The 20,857-nt window shown below is 37.0% G+C and overlaps 1 protein-coding gene across 6 annotated transcripts in view; it reads left to right on the top strand.

Moving 5' to 3' along the window:
* Positions 1–20,857, top strand: part of PHF8 (PHD finger protein 8) — a 105,535-nt gene that overhangs the window by 71,588 nt on the left and 13,090 nt on the right. For 5 of the 6 annotated variants that reach the window (XM_034649343.1, XM_034649342.1, XM_034649341.1 and 2 more), the window contains one exon: positions 12,472–12,567. In XM_034649343.1, the coding sequence (XP_034505234.1) occupies positions 12,472–12,567 (96 nt within the window). Of the gene's footprint in view, positions 1–12,471; positions 12,600–20,857 lie in introns of all 6 variants that reach the window. The other variant, XM_034649346.1, reaches the window with a different exon arrangement.

Raw genomic sequence — 20,857 nt, 5'->3', positions numbered from 1 at the left:
GCTTTGGAGGGAGGCCTGCCTCCTGAGTTGGACAGGTTGGATGGGCTGATTGGCAGGAGAGCATGGGGGTAAGGCACATGGTGCTAGCAAGATAGGTGGACAATGTTTGCACTGGTTTCCATAAGTGGCTTATCTGGGATGGGGGAGGAGAAATGGTGCCCGCCAACAGTTTTGTTCTTGGAGAGGTCTCCTAAATATCCCTGCCCCTCTAGCACAAGTTCTGAGATTAGTAAATAAATCTTCAGTATACCCCAGGTGCTTTTCAGACTGCTGCTTCTATGCTTTATCTTGGCTGGGTTATTTGTACACTGGCCCCTAAAGGTCTGGCACCCAGTTCTCGATTGCCCCCCAGCTCTTCAGGGTATAAGCCCTCTCTAGGATCTAAGCCTGTTGATTTTTAAAGCACCCAGAAGTCAACCCTGCTGATTGTAAAAACTCTCAAAGCCCCACTTGTTCTCAAAACCAACTGTTATGGAAATTTGTCTTCCCAGTGTGGGTCCACTGTGCCTAGGGTGCCTGGAATGGGGTCTCATCCTCTCACTTCTTTGTGCTTATAGTGTCCCTTCTGTTTATGGTTAGTCTTGTTTCCATTCCTCCTACCCTTCTCGATGTGATCTCCTGTCTGTAGTGAACTGTGTAATGTCCATTCTGCCAGTCTTTGTTTCATTTTCAGGGTCAGTTGCACTAATGTGGCTGTTAACGTGGTGTGTCTCTGGAACAAAATGAGCTCAGGATCCTCCTACTCCTCCATCTTCCAACTTTTGGCTATTTTTTAATTGTTTTTTTTTTTCTTAAATGTTGAGCTTGGAAAGTTCTTTATATAGTCTAAGTTCAAGTCTCTTGTCAGATACATGACATTTTCTCCTAGTCTGTAGCTTCTCTCATTCTTAACACTTCCTTTCTTAAAGCAAGCACTTTCATTTTCTAGAAAGTCCACTGTATCACTTTTATCTTTTAATGATTACGCTTTTTATGTCTCATTTAACAATTCTTTATGTAAACTCAGGTCATAAGTTTTTTCCTCTCTTTTCATCTAAAAATTTTATGGTTTTAGGTTTTACATTTCTAAACATGATCTATTTTGACTAAAGTTTTACACAAGGTATGTTTAGGTTGAGGTTCACCCTTTTTTTGGCGTATGGATGTCCAGTTGTTCCAAGACCATTTGTTGAAAAGACTCTTTTCCCCATTGACTTACATTTGCATCTTTGTAAAAAATCAAATGGCCATATTTGTGTGGATCTGTTTCTGGATTGTTTTATTTTTTTCACTGAGGTATGTATCTATCTCTTTGCCAATACCTCACTGTCTTGATTAGTGTAGCTATACAGCAATTCTTAAGATCAAGTAGTATGAGTTCTTCAATTTTGCCTTTCCATGTAAATTTTAGAATGGGTTTGTCTGAATCCACAAAAATTTCCACCAGGATTTTGATTGGAATTGTGTTTAAATGTATACATCAATCTGGGGAGAATTGGCATCTTTATTTTTTATTGAGGTAAAATTCACAAAGCATGTAGCTTAACCATTTTAAAGTGTACAATTCAGTGGCATTTAGTGCATTTTCCACGAAATTTTTTTCACCCCAGGAAAAACTCCCCAAATCCATTAAGTGATTACCTATGCTGCCCCCTCCTCTTGTCTTCTGGTAACCACTCATCTGCTTTCGGTCTGTATGGATTTGCCCATTATAGATAGTTCATATAAAAGTAACCATGTAATATGTGACCTTTTGTGTGTCTGACTTCTTTTGTTTAGCAGTTTTTCAAGGTTCGTGTAAGTTGTAGCATGTATCAGTATGTTCCTTTTTATGGATGAATAGTATTTCATTGTATGGATATGCACAATTTGTTTATCTGTTCATCTGCTGATGGGCATTTGGGTTATTTCCATCTTTTGGCCATTATGAATAATGCTGCTATAGACATTTGCATCTGTTTCTGTGCAGACATATATTTTCATTTGCCCTACAAGTCGAATTGCTGGGTCGTATGGTAATTCTATGTTTAAATTTTTGAGAAATCATCAGTTTCTACAGTGACTGCAAGACAATTGGCACCTTAGATATTGAGTCTTCTATGTGTATGGTATTCCCTCTGTGTTTAGTCATTTTAAAATATCTTTCATCAGTGTTTTAAAGATTTTACGTATAGATCCTGCACATGTTTTGTTAGATTTATCCCAAAATTCTGTATTTTTTTGAGATATGAATGGTACCTTTTTAAACTTTTGGTTTCTAATTGTTTAATGATAGGATATATAAATGTGATTGATTTTGTCTGCTGACCTTGTATCCTGCAACCTTGGTATATTCACTTATTCTAGGAGTTTTTATTTTTTATTTTTTTATTTTTTTTAAAGATTTTATTTATTTATTCGACAGAGATAGAGACAGCCAGCGAGAGAGGGAACACAAGCAGGGGGAGTGGGAGAGGAAAAAGCAGGCTCCTAGCGGAGGAGCCTGATGTGGGGCTCGATCCCATAACGCCGGGATCACGCCCTGAGCCGAAGGCAGACGCTTAACCGCTGTGCAACCCAGGCGCCCCTATTCTAGGAGTTTTTAAAATATATTCTTGAGATTTTTTTGTATAGATGATCATGTCATGTACAAATATGGACAGTTGTATTCATTTCATTCTAATCTGTAAGTCTTTTATTTCTTCTTCTGGCTAGGACTTCCAGCACAACGAGGTGAGAGTGAACACCCTTACCTGTTTCCAATCTAAGGAGGAAAGCATTCAGTTTTTTCACTATTATGATGTTAGCTGTAGGTTATCAGGTTAAGGAAGTTCACTTCTATTCCTGTTTTGCTGGGAATTTGTTTATGAGTGGGTGTTGAATTTTGCTCAGTGTTTTTGTTCCATCAATGGATATGATCACATGGTTTTTCTTCTTTTGTCTGTTAATATGGCAGGTTACATTGAGTGATTTTCAAATATTGAACCAGACTTAAAATTATAGTATAGACCTTACTTGATCATGGTGTATTATTCTTTTTATATATTACTGGATTTGATTTACTACAATTTCACTGGGGATTTTTGTGTGTATGTTTATGATGGATATTGGTCTGTAATTTTCTTTTCTTTTACTCCCTGACTTTAGTTTTGGTATCAGAGCAGTGCTGGCCTCAAAGAATGAGCTTGGAAATATTCCCTTCTCTTTTATTTTGTAGAAGCGGTTGTGTAGAATTAGCAGTTCTTTTCTTTTTTCAAATGTTTAGTAGAATTTGTGAGTGAAACCACCTGGGCGTAGAGATTTCCTTTTCAGGTTTTAACTATGATTTTATTTTCTTTAGTAGGTGTAGGATTATTCAGGTTATCTGTTTCTCCTTGGGTGAGTTTTAATAGTTTGTATCATTCAGGACATTGATCCATTTCAGCTAAGTTGTAAAATTTATGGGTGCAGAGTTGTTTGTAATATCCTCCTATTATCCTTTTAATGTCTATGAGGTCTTTAGCATGTCTCTTTTTATTCTTGATATTAGTAATTTGTGTCTTTTTTTTTTAAAGATTTTATTTATTTATTTGACAGAGAGAGACAGCCAGCGAGAGAGGGAACACAAGCAGGGGGAGTGGGAGAGAAAGAAGCAGGCTCCCAGCAGAGGAGTCTGATGCGGGGCTCGATCCCAGAACACTGGGATCACGCCCTGAGCCGAAGGCAGACTCTTAACGACTGCGCCACTCAGGCGCCCCATTGTCTTTTTTTGTCATTCTTGCTGGCATTTTATCAATTTAATGGATCTTCTCAAAGGACCTGCTTTTGGTTTTATTTAATTTTTACTACCATTTGTTTTATTACTCAGGGTTTAGTCTATGTTGATAATTTTGCACTGTGAACTTGAGAAGAATGTGTATTCTACTAGTGTTGGGTTAAGTGTTCTATAAAAATTTCAATTAGATCAAGTTGATTGATGGTTATGTCTTCTTGTCATTATGTTATTATATTTTTTCCTATCCCAGGTAATTTTCCTTGGTGTAAAGTTACTTTGTCTGATGATATAGTCAATCCAGCTTTCTTTAATTAATGTTGGTATGATATATCTTTTTCTATCCTCATTTTTTTATTCATTCATTCATTCATTCATTCATTCATATTTACCATGACCCAGAACTCAGTCTGTATCATTTATCTTTGATTCCCAAGTGATATTTGATTCACATTCACACACAAGAGAAAAAAAAGCTTGAATTTGTTCTCACTGCTATTCACTGAAATAATTGAGAATAAGATGAGGCCTCATTTCTCTCAACTAATCCAAGAGGAAACTGGCATTTACTGTTTGAAAAAAGGAAAGGAAAATAGGCTTATAAGATTGAACTGACCCATTCATTGGAGGTCAGGAAACATCTATACACCTCACTTATCAGCAAGAAAATGCAAATGGATACAACCACATGATCACTTAGTGTAATTTAGAATTCTGACTTCAGTGCTTGCAGGGATGTGGTGGGACCAAACTGGTACAATCTGGTGACAGGATCGTTAATTGTGAAATCTCACTGTGGAACATGTAGTCTGGACAATGTCTCCCACAGATCCATCAGGAGACAAGTATGCCAATATTCCTATAGGGGACCTTGATGCCCATCCCTTGGGGAAAGGAGAAGTCAAGAATGATAAATGTTAGTATAGAAATAATGAGCTAGATTTACACACAGAAATATAAGGATCTCAGATGTCATGCTGGAAAACAAACTAAGAAACAATGACATTTTGACAAATTAAAAATGCACAAAATGCTAGGTATTTTTCAGGGGAAATTTAAGTGGCTGACCTATCCTTTTATTTTTAACCTATCTATATGATTTCATGTAATGTGAGTTTTTTGTAGCTGGCGTTTAGTTGAATCTTGCGGTTTTTAAAAAAATCCTTATTGATAATCTATTTTTAGACCATTTACATTTAATGTAACTAATGATAGGTTCAGATAAAGGCTTACCATTTTATTATGTCATTTATATTTGTTTCCTCTGCTTTTTGTTTCTTTCTTTTTCATTTCTCCCCCTCATTTGGATTGTTTGAATAAATTTTAATATTTGATTTTAATTTATCTTTCTTTTGTCAATTGAGTTAAAATTTTACTGTTTTTCTTTGTATAAGACCAGGGTTTTTTTTTAGGCTTTTTTTAAAGGTATTATTTATTTATTTGAGATAGAGAGAGCACAAGCAGGGAGGAGGGGCAGAGGGAGAAGCAGACTCCCCACTGAGCAAGGAGCCCAGTGCAGGACTCCATCCCAGGACCCTGAGATCATGACCTGAGCCAAAGGCAGATGCGTAACCGACTGAGCCACGCAGGTGTCCCTGTAACACCTGTAAGGAGACTGCCCTGTCCCCATAGGATGGTCTTGGCACCCTTGTCAAAAATCAGTTGATTTTTGGGTAGCTGGGGTGGCTCAGTTGGTTAAGCATTTGACTCTTGATTTCAGCTCAGGTCATGATGTCAGGGTCATGAGATCAAGCCCTGCGTTGGGCTCTGCACTGGGCTTGGAGCCTGCTTAAGATTCTCACTCTCTCTCTCCCTCTGCCCTTCCCTCCCCCCCCCAATCCCCCCTCACACATGCTCTCTTTCTCTTGTTCTCTCTCTCTAAAAAAATCAATTGACTATAGACATAGGGTTTTTTTTTCTGGACTCTCAATTCTATTCCATTGATCTATATATTTATCCTTATACCAGGACTACAGTGTAGGATCATTGTAGCTTTGTAGTAAGTTTTAAAATTGGGAAATGGAATCCTCCAACTTTGTTCTTTTTTAAGATTGTTTTTGCTATTTGGGGTCCCATTGGAATTTGGGGATCAGCTTTTCCATTTCTACAAAAAAATGCCATTGGTATTTTGATAGGAATTGCATTGAATTTGTAGAATGCTTTGGGTATTATTGCCATCTTAACAATATTAAGACATCCAATCAATGAACATAGGGTGGTTTTCCATTTATTTAGGGCTTCAATTTCGGTAATGTTTTGTGGTTTTCAGTATATAAGTCTCATACCTCCTTGGTTAAAACTTATTTGCTTTATTTTTCTTGATGCTATTGTGAATGGAGTTGTTTTCTTAATATTCTTTACAGATTGTTCTTTGCTAGTGTATAGAAATACAACAGATATTTTTTAAAAAGGTTTTATTTATTCATTTGTCAGAAAGAGAGCACAAGCAGGGGGAGTGGCAGGCAGAGGGAGAAGCAGGCTCCCTGCTGAGCCAGGAGCCCAGTGGAGGACTCAATCCCAGGACCTGGGATCATGACCTGAGCCGAAGGCAGATGCTTAACCAACTGAGCTACCCGGGTACCCCTAGTCTTTCACTTTTAAGTGTGATGTTACCTATGGGTTTTTATAAGTAACCTGTTACTGTATTGAAGAAGTCCCCTTTTCTAGTTTTCTGAATGTTTTTATCTTGAATGGGTGATGGGTTTTGTCATTCTTTACCTGTATCAACTGAGATGATCATGTGTTTTCCTTCATTTTATTAATGTGTGTATTATACTGACTTTCCTTTTTTAGGAAAAGGAAATATATTTTTGTCATTAAAATTCAAATGAATTTAATTTTTTCTTTCATAATTTTGAAAAATATTCCTTTTTTCTTTTCTTTCAGTTTTATTGAGAAATAATTGACATACAGCATTGTATAAGTTTAAAGTGTACGGTATAATGACGTGACTTACATACATTGTGAGATAATTACCACAGTATGTTTAATTAACATCCATGGTCTCATATAGTTACGAAAAAAGAAAAAAAGAGTTTTTTTTTCCCTGTGGTGAGAACTTTTAGGATCTATTCTCTTAGCAGCTTTCAAATAAACCAGACAGTTGCATTAACTATAGTTGTCATGTTGTACACTAATCCTTAGTATGTATTTATCTTATAACTGGAAGTTCGTACCTTTTGACCATCTTCATTTAATTCTCCCACTGCCCAGTTTCTGCCTCTGGTAACCACAAATCTGATCTCTTTTTTCTATGAATTTGGATTTTTTCTTTTAAGTTCCACATATAAGCAAGATCATTACAGTATTTACCTTTCTCTGACTTATTTCACTTCGCATAATACCCTCAAGGTCTGTCCATGTTGTTGCAGATGGTAGGACTTCCTTCTTTTTTATGGCTGACTAGTATTCCATTACACATATACCATATTTTCTTTATCCATCATGCATTAATAGATTAATTTTGTTGTTTAATTTTCTTACTTTGAACCACTCTTGCATTCCTGGGATAAATTCCTCTTGGTCATGGTGTATAATCCTTTTAATAGACTGCTGAATTTGCTAGTATTTGATTGAGGATTTTTTCATCAATATTTATAAAGCATATTGTCTGTAGTTTTCTTTTCCTGTAGTATCTTTTTCTGTCTTTGATGTGAGGGCCTCAAAGGTATGAGTTAGAATGTGTTCCCTTCTCTTCTATTTCTTGGAAGAATTTGATAAGGATTGGTATTAATTTTTCTTTAAATGCTTGGTAGAAATCACCAGTGAAGCCTTGATGGAAGCTATTTGATTACTTGTTTTTTACTTGAATTTTCTTTTTTTTTATTACATTCAGTTAGCCACTATATAGTACATCATTAGTTTTTGATGTAGTGTTCAGTGGTTCATTAGTTGCATATAACATCCAGTGCTCATCACAACACTTGCCCTTCTTAGTACCCATCACCTTGTTACCCCATCCCCTCATCCCCCTCCCCTCTGAAACCCTCAGTTTGTTTCCTGGGGTCCATAGACTGTCATGGTTTGTCTCCCTCTTTGATTTCTCCCCTTTCAGATTTCCCTACCTTCCCCTATGGTCCTCCGTGCTATTGCTTATGTTCCACATATGAGTGAAACCATATGATAATTGTCTTTCTCTGTTTGATTTATTTCATTTAGCATAATCCCCTCCAGTTCCAGAAGCTTTTTGATTACTGATTCAATTTCTGTATTTGTTATAGGTTAGTTGAGATTTTCCATTTCTTTTTATGTCAGTTTAAGTGATATGTATGCTTCTAGGAATTTGTCTATTTCATATAGTTTATCTAATTTGTTGGCATACAATTGTTCATAATATTCTCTTACAGTTCTTTTTATTTCTGGAAGGTCTGCGGTAATGTCCCCATTTTAATTTCTCATTTTAAGTGTTTGTGTCCTTTTTTTTTGGTCACTCTAGTTCAAACTTGTCTGTTTCGTTGATCTTTTCTCAAAGAACCAACTTTTGATGTCACTGATTCTATTGTTTTTTATTCTCAATTGAATTTATCTCTGCTCAGATCTTTATTATTTCCTTCCTTCTGTTAGCTTTGGATTTAGTTTACTTAATCCATTTACATTTAAAGTGATTACCAATGGGGAATGACTTATTTCTATTTTGCTATTTGTTTTCCATGTGTTGTATCATTTTGTTCCTCATTTCCTTGTTACTGCTTTCTTTTGGTTTAATTGATTTTTTTTATAGTGTACGGATTTGATTCACTCCTCATTTTTTAATGTTTTTTAGGGGTTTTTTTTCATAGGGTAAGCCCTGGAGATTATTATTAGTATCTTAGCTATACAACTTTAGTTTGAATCAGTACCATTTCACTTCCATAAAATACAAAGACTTTGTTTGTATACAGTTTTCTTACCGCATCTGTTTTTTTTGTCACAACTTAAAGCTTTATATATTGTGTTTCTACTGACGTAGATTTATAGTTATTGTATGCACTGGAATTATAAATCATATAGCAAACAAAAAGAGGAATCAGAAAACACAAATTACAACAATATGGGCTTTTATATATACGTCTATACTTACTTCTACTGGTGGTTTTTGTTTCTTTATGTAACTTTGAGTTACTCTCTAACATCCTTTCATTTCAAGCTGATGGACTCTATTCAGTATTTCTTAAAGGGCAGGTTTACTAATGACAAACTCTCTAAGATTTTGTCCCCATGGTGCGCTGGGTGTTATACGCAACTAATGAAGCATCAAACTTTACATCGGAATCTGGGGATGTACTGTATGGTGATTAACATAATATAATAAAATAAAATTAAAAAAAAAAGATTTTGTCTCCTTGAGAATGTCTTAATTTGCCTTCATTTTTGAAGGATAGTTTTACTTAATATATTATTCTTGATTGACCGTTTTTTTTTTATTTCAGCATTTTAAATATATCACCTAAACGCCTGCTGGTCTCCACTGTTTCTGATTGGAATTGAATTGATTGTTAATCTTATTGTGGATCCTCTGAGATGAGAAATTGCTTGTGTCTTGCTGCTTTCAAAATTCTCTCCTTGTTTTTATGTATGGACTGTTTAAATATAATGTAGCTCAGTGTGGTTCTCTGAGTTTATCCTACTTGGAATTCACTGAGTTTCTTAGATGTTTATCTTCATGTATTTCATAAAGTTTGGAAAGTTTTTGGCCATTATACCTTCATATAGTCTTTCTGCCTCTTCTTCTCCATCTTCTCCCATATGAATACATTGGTAAGCCTGATAGCGTCCCACAGGTCCCTTTGCCTCTGTTCATTTTTTCTTCTTTCTTTGTGCTCATCAGGCTGGATAATTTTAATTGTGCTTTCTTCACATTCACTGATTATTTCTTCTGCCTGCTCAAAATCTGCTATTAAATCCCTGTAGTGAATTTTTCACCACCACGTTGTACTTTTCAGCTCCAGAATTTCTATTTAGTTCCTTTTTATCTTTTCTATCTCCTTATTTATATTCTATTTTGTTGTTGTTGTTGTTGAAACATGGCTCTCTTTGATCATATAGGACAGCTGATTTAAAGTCCTTCGTATAGTAAGTCCAATGTCAGCTTCCTCAGGGAGAGTTTTTATCAATTTTTTTTTCTGTAAGTAGGACATACTTTCTTGTCTCTTTGCATGCCTCATAAGTTTTTCCGAAGCTGAGACATTTTGAATGTTATATAATGTGGTAACTCTGGAAGTCATATTTTCCTCCCTCCCCAGTTTGCTGTTGTTGCTTATTGTGAGCTACAGTTATCTGTTTATTTAGTGACTTTGCAAAGGACTTTTGTAGACTGTATCCTTTTGTGTGTGGTCACTGAAGAATCCATTCTGTAGCCTCAGTGGTCAACTGAGATTTCTTGACAGAAATTTACTTAAATACCAAACTAAGCAGACTTTTTTGTTGTTGTTAAGCATTCCCCTTGTTGTAAGTTTTTTATTGTATTCCAGGGTCCCCGCAATGTTTATTCTTTTTTTTATAATAATTTTTTATTATGTTATGTTAGTCACCATACAGTATATCTATAGTTTTTGATGTAATGTTCCATGATTCATTATTTGCGTATAACACCCAGTGCACCATGCAATATGTGCCCTCCTTTAATACCCATCACCGGCCTATCCCAATCCCCCACCCCCTCCCCTCTGAAGCCCTTAGTTTGTTTCCCAGAGTCCATAGTCTCTCATGGTTCATTCCCCCTTCTGTTTACCCCCCCTTCATTCTTCCCTTCTTCTCCTACCGATCTTCCTATTTCTTATGTTCCATAAATGAGTGAAACCATATGATAATTGTCTTTCTCTGCTTGACTTATTTCACTTAGCATATTCTCCTCCAGTCCCGTCCATGTTGCTGCAAATGTTGTGTAATTGTTCTTTCTGATGGCTGAGTAATATTCCATTGTTTATATGGACCACATCTTCTTTATCCAGTCATCTGTTGAAGGGCATCTCGGCTCCTTCCACAATTTAGCTACCCACAATGTTGATTCTTAACAGTTTTTGCTAGCTCTACAGTTGCTACAGTGGAAGGACAAATACTTGAAGCTCCTAACTGCATTTGGGGGGCATCACTCCTTCTACCTTTATATTTTTAATATGTGTATCTTAACTTGTATTTTCTTTAAATTTCTAGACTTACTTATTATCTACATCTTTTTTTTAAGATTTTTTATTTATTTATTTGACAGAGAGAGACAGCCAGAGAGAGAGGGAACACAAGCAGGGGGAGTAGGAGAGGAAGAAGCAGGCTCCCAGCGCAGGAGCCCAATGTGGGGCTCGATCCCACAACGTCGGGATCACGCCTCGAGCCGAAGGCAGATGCCTAACCACTGAGCCACCCAGGCGCCCCTATCTACATCTTAACCTCTCTTGAATAAGACATGAACCTTAGAATGGAATTTCTTTTTGCATGTTACTTTATACTTATTATCTCTCAATCCTCACAACTTTTCAAGGCAGGTGGTATTATTTCAATTTTGTGGGTGAAGATGGTGAGACCTAGAGAAGTTTTCCTAAGTCACAAAGCTAGTGGGTCAGTCCAAGATTTCAAAATAATATCTGATCCCTAGGTTCAAGGTTTTTCTACCATACCATGCTTCTTTCCTTGAGATGAAAAACGCTTTCAGACCCAGGAAAATAATATTGACAGCCACTGGGGCTATTAGGTATAGGATCTTTCAAACAACTCTTACCAGCAGTCATTTCTTTTGAGGGACAATCAATGACCCATCTTTTTTTTTTTTTTTTGAAGATTCTTTAATAAGGTCAGAAGACAGGGGTTTTACTTCTTTGTTCAAGAAAGGAAGGCCTGAAAAATGAACTCATTTTCCTATAAAGAGGTCCTACTAGAAGGAAGTATGAGACTGGATTCCTCTGATGAAGCAGAATTCTAGAGAAATTTGAGGCTGGTCATTAACAGGAGCAGGATCACTAGGAAGAAGTTTCACTCTCACTTTGCTGCTCTTTTAGGTTCAGAAGCAGTAGCAACAGCGTTTGACTTCATCAGTATAATCTATCTACATCATTGTCCCATTAAATCCTATAGGTGTTGCATGTGGATTGCGAGGAGAGTGTGATAAAACTGGATGTTTGTGTGTATGTGTATAAAATGAGATAATTGTATGTGTGTGTTTTGCCATTCAGATCATATCAGTTTCAGTAATCTTGTTGCCAGTTCAGCCTAAGTGGTCTTTTTGTTCCCTTTGTGTGAATAATGTGTATAGCATTTCTTTTTCCATTTCAGCCAACATTTATTGAGTACCTTCTCTGCATTGTGTTAGGCTCCCTTATTTGTAATCAAATAATACTTATCCCTGCCCTCACAGTAAATTGGGGGTGACGTATTTACTTTTCAACTCTTAAATACTATATAACAACTCCAGTAGAGGTATACCTAGGATACTCTGGAGAGTTGAGGAGGCATATGAATCAGATTAGACGAACAAGGAAGGCTTATTTAGGAAGCGAACCTAGAGCTAAATTTTGCAGGGTCAGTAAAGTAACTCATGAAGGTTACTCACTAAATGGATGTTGAGTGAATGAATCAGAATTAGGTGATGCTTAGAGAAGGACATTTACAGCAAAGGTACAAATGTGGAAAGGTATGAAAAGTATGTGGCACATTCAGGGATTCCTGCATTTGAGTCTGGATTAAGTAAAGGGTCTACTGATAGGGGAGTAGGAGGAGCTGAGATGTAGGTATCATTCTGTCTTCACCCTTCTGGATGAAATCTCAGGTTACTCTGCTTTTCCCTCTCACTGCAGTTTACCCTTCCCTGGAGTCTGATGATGATGACCCTGCTTTGAAATCTCGACCCAAGAAAAAGAAGAATTCAGATGATGCTCCATGGAGTCCTAAAGGTGATCCAGTGTTCTGTCCTTAAACTCTGTAGGTATGGTTTGGGGAAAATAGGCTGGGGGGTAGATGGGATATTTAACATAAGAAGACATGATTCAGTCACTCATTTATTTATTCAGCAAACATTTGTTGGGTACCACCTATGTGCCAGGGTACCGTGTTAGGTGCTGGAGTGAAAATGATCAATAAGACACATTTCATGCACTCAGTTCAGCCAAGTCAGAGGTAGTGGAGCATGTTGCTTCTGATATATGGCTTGAGATGAAAAGAAGACCTTGAACAGATTCCAACAAGCAGTCTGAGGCTTCTGAGAACATTCTGCTACCATCATCCCAGACCTTTGGTAATATGTTGTCAAATGAGGGAAAGTCTGCTGACTGTTGAACTCCACAAGGCCCAAGACTCCTTAGACTGTCACCTGTACCGGCTGAGAGGCCAGCTCTGAGGAAGGAAGAAAGAATGATACTGAGTTGAACATGAAATTTAGAGGGTAATAAAAGAATTTTATTCATCTCACTAGTTGGGTGGTTTTCACATTGGAGGGTATGTCAGTTAGCTTTTGCTGCTTATCAGACTACTCCAAACTTAGTAGCTTAGAACAGTGACAGCTGATCATTTCTCATGATTCTGTAGGTTGGCTAAGTTATAGTTCTAGTCTGGACTGGCTTGGCCCAGGCAGGGTGGTTTAAAAAGATGATCTTCAGGAGTCTAGACCTAATTTGGGGTGGCTAGTGCCTCTCTCCATGTGGTCTCTCCTGGTTCACCAGGAAGCCAGCACAAGCTTTTTCGCAAGAAAGCAGAAGCATGTCCATTAGCAAGAGAGGGAAAGCCCCAGTTTGCAAGCATTTTTCAAGCTTCTGCCTGTGTCATGTTTTCCGTTGTCCCACTGGCCAAAGCAAGTAACATGGTCAAGCCTCAATTCCAGGGGTGCAGATATAGATAACATCTCTTGAGAGAGGGAGCTGCAGGGAGATGTGAGCAAGTTGAAAGCCATTACTGCAGCAGTCTGCCACAGAGGGTGCTGGAACCTCAGTACCCATGGTTCCCCAGAAAATCCCCTGCTGGCCCCACCCATCCTTATCTGGCATTTCTGCTGTTTGCTTGAGGTTGGGGCATCAGGTGGTAGGGTAATCCTAGGAAGTGTTCTCTTAGTGAGTCAGTCAGCAAATGTTACTATTTTCTGATTGTATTTTTTCCTATAGTTTCTGGCTGATTAGCAAAATAGAAAAGTTGGAAAGTACAGAAAATAGAAGAACATGTAAGGAAGGAACCACCCATGATTCTGCTACCCAGAGGCAGCCCCTGTGTTAATGTTTTGCCATGTTTCCTTCAAATCTGTTTTTCCTATATATTTCTTTTTATGGTTGAAATTATACTGTGTATACAATCCTTTATCTTGCTTTAATTTTTTTTTACTTTTAATCAAATTAATGTGTATATTTGGTAGCAAATCAAATAGCACAGAGGAGTTTAGGATGAAATGCAATGGTCTTCACCTCTACTTTCCTCACCTCCAATCCCATGCCTGAGAGACAACCTCCTATTTTCTTTTTTCTGGTCATTACCTCCAAAACTCAAGATAATAGGGTTTTATACCACTATTTCTTGTTGTATCAACTTAGCCTCTGTTTCTCTTTCTCTCAGCTTCTGTGAGTCTCTCTTGATTACCCACTTTCTAAGATACAGACACTAGCACACCATTCTTTCTTTCTTCTGACCTTCTGTGAACTGTACATTTTCCTTTACATTGTCAAGGTTGTTAGCATTTACATTGCCTTGTGATTAATACTCTATATTAGCTAGGGGTTGACTGTAAAAGTTGAAAACCAATACATATACCTGGCCTTTTAAATATTATTTCATAAGTATGTCCTTATGCCATTGTTTATAAATATTTTAGTGGCCATGAAATATTATGTCCTATGGATATACCTTATTTACCTGACTTCTTTAATGTGAGGCATTTAGCCTATTGCCAAGTTTTCACAATCAGTAATAACATTTGGGGTGAACATATTTATATGTGTTGGTGTCTCTGATTATTTACTTAGGACGGATCCCCATTAAACTCCAAAAGGACAAAACGTACATGTGGGTATATAGTAAAATATTTCCCTCTCACCCCTGTTCCACAGCCTTCACTTCCCCACTAGAATTCTCCACTGGAGGATTGCTGTAAGCCTTTAGTTAATTTCCAGAATTCTGAAAAAGTTTATTCTGACTTTTTTTTTTTTTTACCAGTTTTTTTCATTGTTTTAATTCAGGAATGAGTGTGTGGAGGTCCTTAACTTTGCCATTTTTGCTGTTGTCATCCATCATAACATACTAAGTAGTTCAGTATGCATTTCTATGAAAATGACATTTTTTCTACTTCTTCCTTCTACTATAACCATAGTACCATTTTATGACACCTAAGTAAAGTAACATTTATTTTCTCATATCATTTAGTACCAAATCCTTATTCAGATTTCCCCCCAATTATACCAAAAATATCTTATAATTTGCTTATTCAAACCAGGTTCTATTCAAGGACTAAATTAAATTTAAATTAAAAAATTTTTTAAAAAGACATTTTGCAGGGCACAGTTGGTTTGGATTTGTATTTCCCTGATGATGAGTGATGTTGAGCATCTTTTCATGTGTTTGTTAGCCATCTGGATGTCTTCTTTGGAAAAGTGTCTATTCATGTCTTCTGACTACTTCTTAACTGGGTTATTTATTTTTTGGGTGTTGAGATTGATAAGTTCTTTGTAGATTTTGGATACTACCCTTTTATCTGATATGTCATTTGCAAAGATCTCGCATTTCGTCTGTTGCCTTTTAGTTCTGTTGATTGTTTCCTTCACTGTCCAGAAGCTTTTCATTTTGATGAAGTCCCAATACTTCATTTTTGCTTTTGTTTCCCTTGCCTCTAGAGACATGCCTACTAAGAAGTTGTTGCAGCTGAGGTCAAAGAGGTTGTTGCCTGTGTTCTCCTCTAGGATTTTGATGGTTTCCAGCCTCACATTTAGGTCTTTCATCCATTTTGAATTTATTTTTATGTATGGTATAAGAAAGGGGTCCAGTTTCATTCTTCACATTCTTTTTTCCATTGAATATTCTTTCCTGCTTTGTTAAAAATTACTTGATCATATAGTTGTGGGTCCATCTCTGGGTTCTTTTATTCTGTTCCATTGATCTATGTGTCTCTTTTTGTGCCAGTACCATGCTGTCTTGATGATTACAGCTTTGTAATATAGCTTGAAGTCAGACATTGTGATGCTCCCAGCTTCGGTTTTCTTTTTCAACATTAACCTGGCTATTCGGGGTCTTTTCTGGTTCCGTGCAAATTTTAGAATTGTTTGTTCCAGCTCTGTGAAAAATGCTGGTGTTATTTTGATAGGGATTGCACTGAATGTGTAGATTGCTTTAGGTAATATAGATATTTTAACAATATTTGCTCTTCCAATCCAAGAATATAGAATGTTTTTCCATTTCTTTGTATCTTATTCAATTTCTTTCATACGTGTTCTATAGTTTTCTGTGTACAGATCTTTTACCTCTGTGTTTAGGTTTATTCCTAGGTACATTGTGATTTTTGGTGCAGTTGTAAACGGGATCAATTCCTTGATTTCTCTTTCTGCTGCTTCCTTATTGGTGTATAGATATGCAACAGATTTTTGTATGTTGATTCTGTATATTGAGTCACAATATCCTGTGACTTTGCTGAATTCTTCTATCAGTTTGCAATTTTTTGGTGGAATCTTTTAGATTTTCTACAAAGAGTATCAGGTCACCTGTGAAGAGTGAAAATTTGACCTCTTCCTTGCCGATTTGGATGACTTTTATTTCTTTTTGTTGTCTGATTGCTGAGGCTAGGACTTCTAGTACTCTATTGAACAACAGTGGTAAGAGTGGACATCCCTGTCGTGTTCCTGACATTAAGGGAAAAGCTGTCAGTTTTCCCCCATTGAGGATGATATTAGCTGTGGGTCTTTCATATATGTACTTTATAATGTTGAGGTACATTCCTTCTATCCCCACTTTGTTGAGGGTGTTTATCAAGAAAGAATGCTATATTTTGTCAGATGCTTTTTCTGCCTCTATGGAGGGATCTTATGGTTTTTATCCTTTATTTTATTAATGTGGTATATCACGTTGATTGATTTGTGAATATTGAACCACCCCTGTGCAGCCCAGGAATAAATCCTGGTTGATCATGGTGAATAATCCTTTTAATGGACTGTTGGATTCCATTAGTAGTATTTTGTTGAGAATTTTTGCATCCATATTCATCAGGGATATTGGTCTGTAATTCTCTTCTGTAGTGGGGTCTTTGACTGGTTTTGGAATCAAGGTAATGCTGGCCCTATAGAATGACTTTGGAAGTTTTACTTTCATTTCTATATTTTGGAACAGTTTCAGAAGAAAAGGTATTAATTCTTCTTTAAATGTTTGGTAGAATTCCCCTGGGAAGCCATCCGGCCCTGGACTCTTGTTTTTTGGGAGGTTTTTGATTACTGATTCAATTTCTTTGCTGGTTATGGGTCTGTTCAGCTTCTCTATTTCTGCCTGTTTCCCTTTTGGTAGTTTATATGTTTCTAGGAATGTATCCATTTCTTCCATATTGCACTATTTGTTGGCATATAATTGCTCATAATATTCTCTTATAATTGTTTATATTTCTTCGGTTTGTGATCTCCCCTCTTTTGTTCGTGATTTTATATATTTGGGTCCTTTCTCTTTTTGATGAGTCTGGCTAGGGGTTTATCAGTTTTGTGAATTTTTTCAAAGAACCAGATCCTAGTTTTGTTGATCTGTTCTGCTGGGTTTTTTTGTTTTTTGGTTTTTTTAAAGATTTTATTTATTTATTCGACAGAGATAGAGACAGCCAGCGAGAGAGGGAACACAAGCAGGGGAAGTGGGAGAGGAAGAAGCAGGCTCATAGCAGAGGAGCCTGATGTGGGGCTCGATCCCATAACGCCGGGATCATGCCCTGAGCTGAAGGCAGACGCTTAACCGCTGTGCCACCCAGGCGCCCGTCTGCTGGGGTTTTTTATTTCTATATCACTTATTTCTGCTATAATCTTGATCTTGATTATTTCCCTTCTGCAGGCTTTAGGCTTTATTTGCTGTTCTTTTTCCAGTTTCTTTAGGTGTAAGGTTAGGTTGTGTATTTGAGACTTTTCTTGCTTCTTAAGGAAGACCTGTATTGCTATATACTTCCCTCTTATGACTGCCTTTGCTGCATCCCAAAGGTTTTGGACTGTCATGATTTCATTTCCATTTGTTACCATGTATTTTTTAATTTCTTCTTTAATTTCCTGGTTAACCCATTCATACTTCAGTATGATGTTCTTTAACTTTCATGTGTCTGTGGTCTTTACAAATTTTTTCTTGTGGTTGTCCTCAAGTTTCATTGTGTTGTGGTCTGAAATATGCATGGTATGATCTCAGTCTTTTTGTACTGATTGAGGGCTGATTTGTGACCCAGTATGTGATCTCTTCTGGAGAATGTTCCATGTGTACTTGAGAAGAATGTGTATTCTGCTGCTTTAAGATGAAATGCTCTGAATATATCTGTTAAGTCCTTCTGTTCCAGTCTGTCTCTCAAAGCCATTGTTTCCTTATTGATCTTCTGCTTAGATGATCTGTCCATTGCAGTGAGTAGGGTGTTAAAGTCCCCTAATGTTATATTATTATCAGTGAGTTTCTTTAATTTTGTTACTAATTCACTTATGTATATAGCTGCGTCCAAGTTAGGGGCATAAATATTTACAGTTATTAGGTCTTGTTGGATAGATCCCTTTATTGTGATATAGTGCCCTTCTTCATCTTTTATTATAATCTTTGGTCTAAAATCTAGGTTGCTTGGGGGTGCCTGGGTGGCTCAGTTGGTGGCTCATTCAGTTGGGCATCTGACTCTTGATTTTTGTCTTGGGTCGTGATCTCAGGGTCATGAGATCAAGCCCTATGTTGGGCTCTGTGCTGGGCGTGGAGCCTGCTTGGGATTCTCTTTCTCCCTCTGCCCCTCCCCCTCCAAAAAAATCTAGTTTGTCTGATGTAAATATGGCTACACCAGCTTTCTTTTGATGTCCATTAGCATGATGGATGGTTCTCCACCTGCTCACGTTCAGTCTGGAGGTGTCTTTGGTTCTAAAATGAGTCTCTTATAAGCAGCATTTTGATGGGTCTTTTTTTTAAATCCATTCTGATACCCTGTGTTTTTTAATTGGAGCATTTAGTCCATTTACATTCAGAGTAATTACTGATAGATGTGAATTTAGTGCCATTGTATTACCTGTAAAGTTGCTGTTCCTGTAGATTGTCTCTGTTCCTTTTTAGTCTTTGTTGCTTTTGGTCTCTCTTTGCTGCTCGAAGTGTCCCCTTTAATATGTGTTGCAGAACTGGTTTAGTGTTCATGACCTCCTTTAGTTTTTGCTTGTCCTGGAAACTCTTTATTTCTCCTTCTATTCTGAATGACAGCCTTGCTGGATAAAGTATTCTTGGCTGCATATTTTTTCTATTTAGCAGGTTGAATATTTCATGCCACTTCTTTCTGGCCTGCCATGTTTCTGTGGATAGGTCAGTTGCTAACCTTATATGTCTACCCTTGTAGGTTAAAGACCTTTTGTCCGTAGCTGCTTTCAGAATTCTCTCTTTATCTTTATATTTTGCAAATTTCACTGTCATGTCTTGGCGTTGACCTGTTTTTGTTGATTTTGAGGGGAGTTCTCTGTGCATCTTGGACTTGAATACCTGTTTGCTTCCCCACATTAGGGAAGTTCTCAGCTATAATTTGTTCAAAAAAACCTTCTGCCCCTTTTTCCCTTTGTTCTTGTTGCTTCTGATCATTTTTAAACAAATAAAATATCACCTTTAAAGAAAAGGACTTCAGCATCCTAAATTGCTTCGATTTCTAGAATTAGAATCTGCATACTACTTATACAGAAAGGTTTTTATAATAATAATAATAATAATAATAGCAGCTCATCAACCAAGGAATCTTCAAATCTAGGTAGGTACCACTACCAATTTCTTTTTTTTCTGTGACATTGACTTTTTTCATTAATTAAAATAGAACAGTAGAATAAATTCCCATACATCCACAACCAAGAATCAACAGTTATCAAGATTTTGCCATGTTTCATTATTTTCTCTTTTTTCAAAATAGTGCTGTGAAGTAAATCCTAGATATTGTCATTCCCCACTCCCAATGTACTTTAATGTACATCTCTAAAAAATACATTTTCTTGTATAGCAAAAATAACAAAATTAGTAATAATTTGATAATTCCTGTACATTATCTAGTAGTATGTCCATAATAATATTTTGTCAATTGTCTAACCAATAAAAGGTATTTTTACAGTGGGTTTATTTAAATCAGGATCTAGCAGAGTTCACATAGCATTTGGCTGTCATGCCTTTTTTTTTTTAGTGTCTTTTTATTATATTATGTTAGTCACCATACAGTACATCCCTGGTTTCTGATGTAAAGTTCAATGATTCATTAGTTGCGTATAANGATGCTTCATTAGTTGCGTATAACACCCAGTGCACCATGCAATACGTGCCCTCCTTACTACCCATCACCAGTCTATTCCATTCCCCCACACCCTCCCCTCTGAAGCCCTCAGTTTGTTTCTCAGAGTCCATAGTCTCCCATGCTTCATTCCCCTTCTGATTACCCCCCCTTCTTTCGCCCTTTTTTCCCTACCGATCTTCCTAGTTTTTATGTTCCATAGATGAGAGAAATCATATGATAATTGTCTTTCTCTGCTTGACTTCTTTCACTTAGCATTATCTCCTCCAGTGCCGTCCATGTTGCAGCAAATGTTGAGAACTTGTTCTTTCTGATAGTTGAGTAATATTCCATTGTATATTTGCACCACAACTTCTTAATCCATTCATCTGTTGAAGGGCATCTCGGTTCCTTCCACGATTTAGCTATTGGGGACAATGCTGCTATGAGCATTGGGGTGCATCTGACCCTTCTATTCACTACGTCTGTATCTTTGGGGTAAATACCCAGTAGTGCAATGGCTGAGTCATAGGGTAGCTCAATTTTTAACTTTTGAAGGGACCTCCACACTGTTTTCCAGAGTGGCTGTACCAACTTGCATTCCCACCAACAATGTAGGAGGGTTCCCCTTTCTCCACATCCTCTCCAGCAATTGTTGTTTCTTGCCTTGTCTATTTTTGCNTTGCCTTGTCAATTTTTGCCATTCTAACTGGTATAAGATGGTATCTTAGTGTGGTTTTGATTTGAATTTCACTGATGGCTAATGATTTTGAACATTTTTTCATGTGTCT

This window comes from Ailuropoda melanoleuca, chromosome X (assembly GCF_002007445.2).
Source record: "Ailuropoda melanoleuca isolate Jingjing chromosome X, ASM200744v2, whole genome shotgun sequence".
NCBI classification, from domain to species: domain Eukaryota; kingdom Metazoa; phylum Chordata; class Mammalia; order Carnivora; family Ursidae; genus Ailuropoda; species Ailuropoda melanoleuca.
This window is presented reverse-complemented; position numbering and strand designations above follow the sequence as displayed.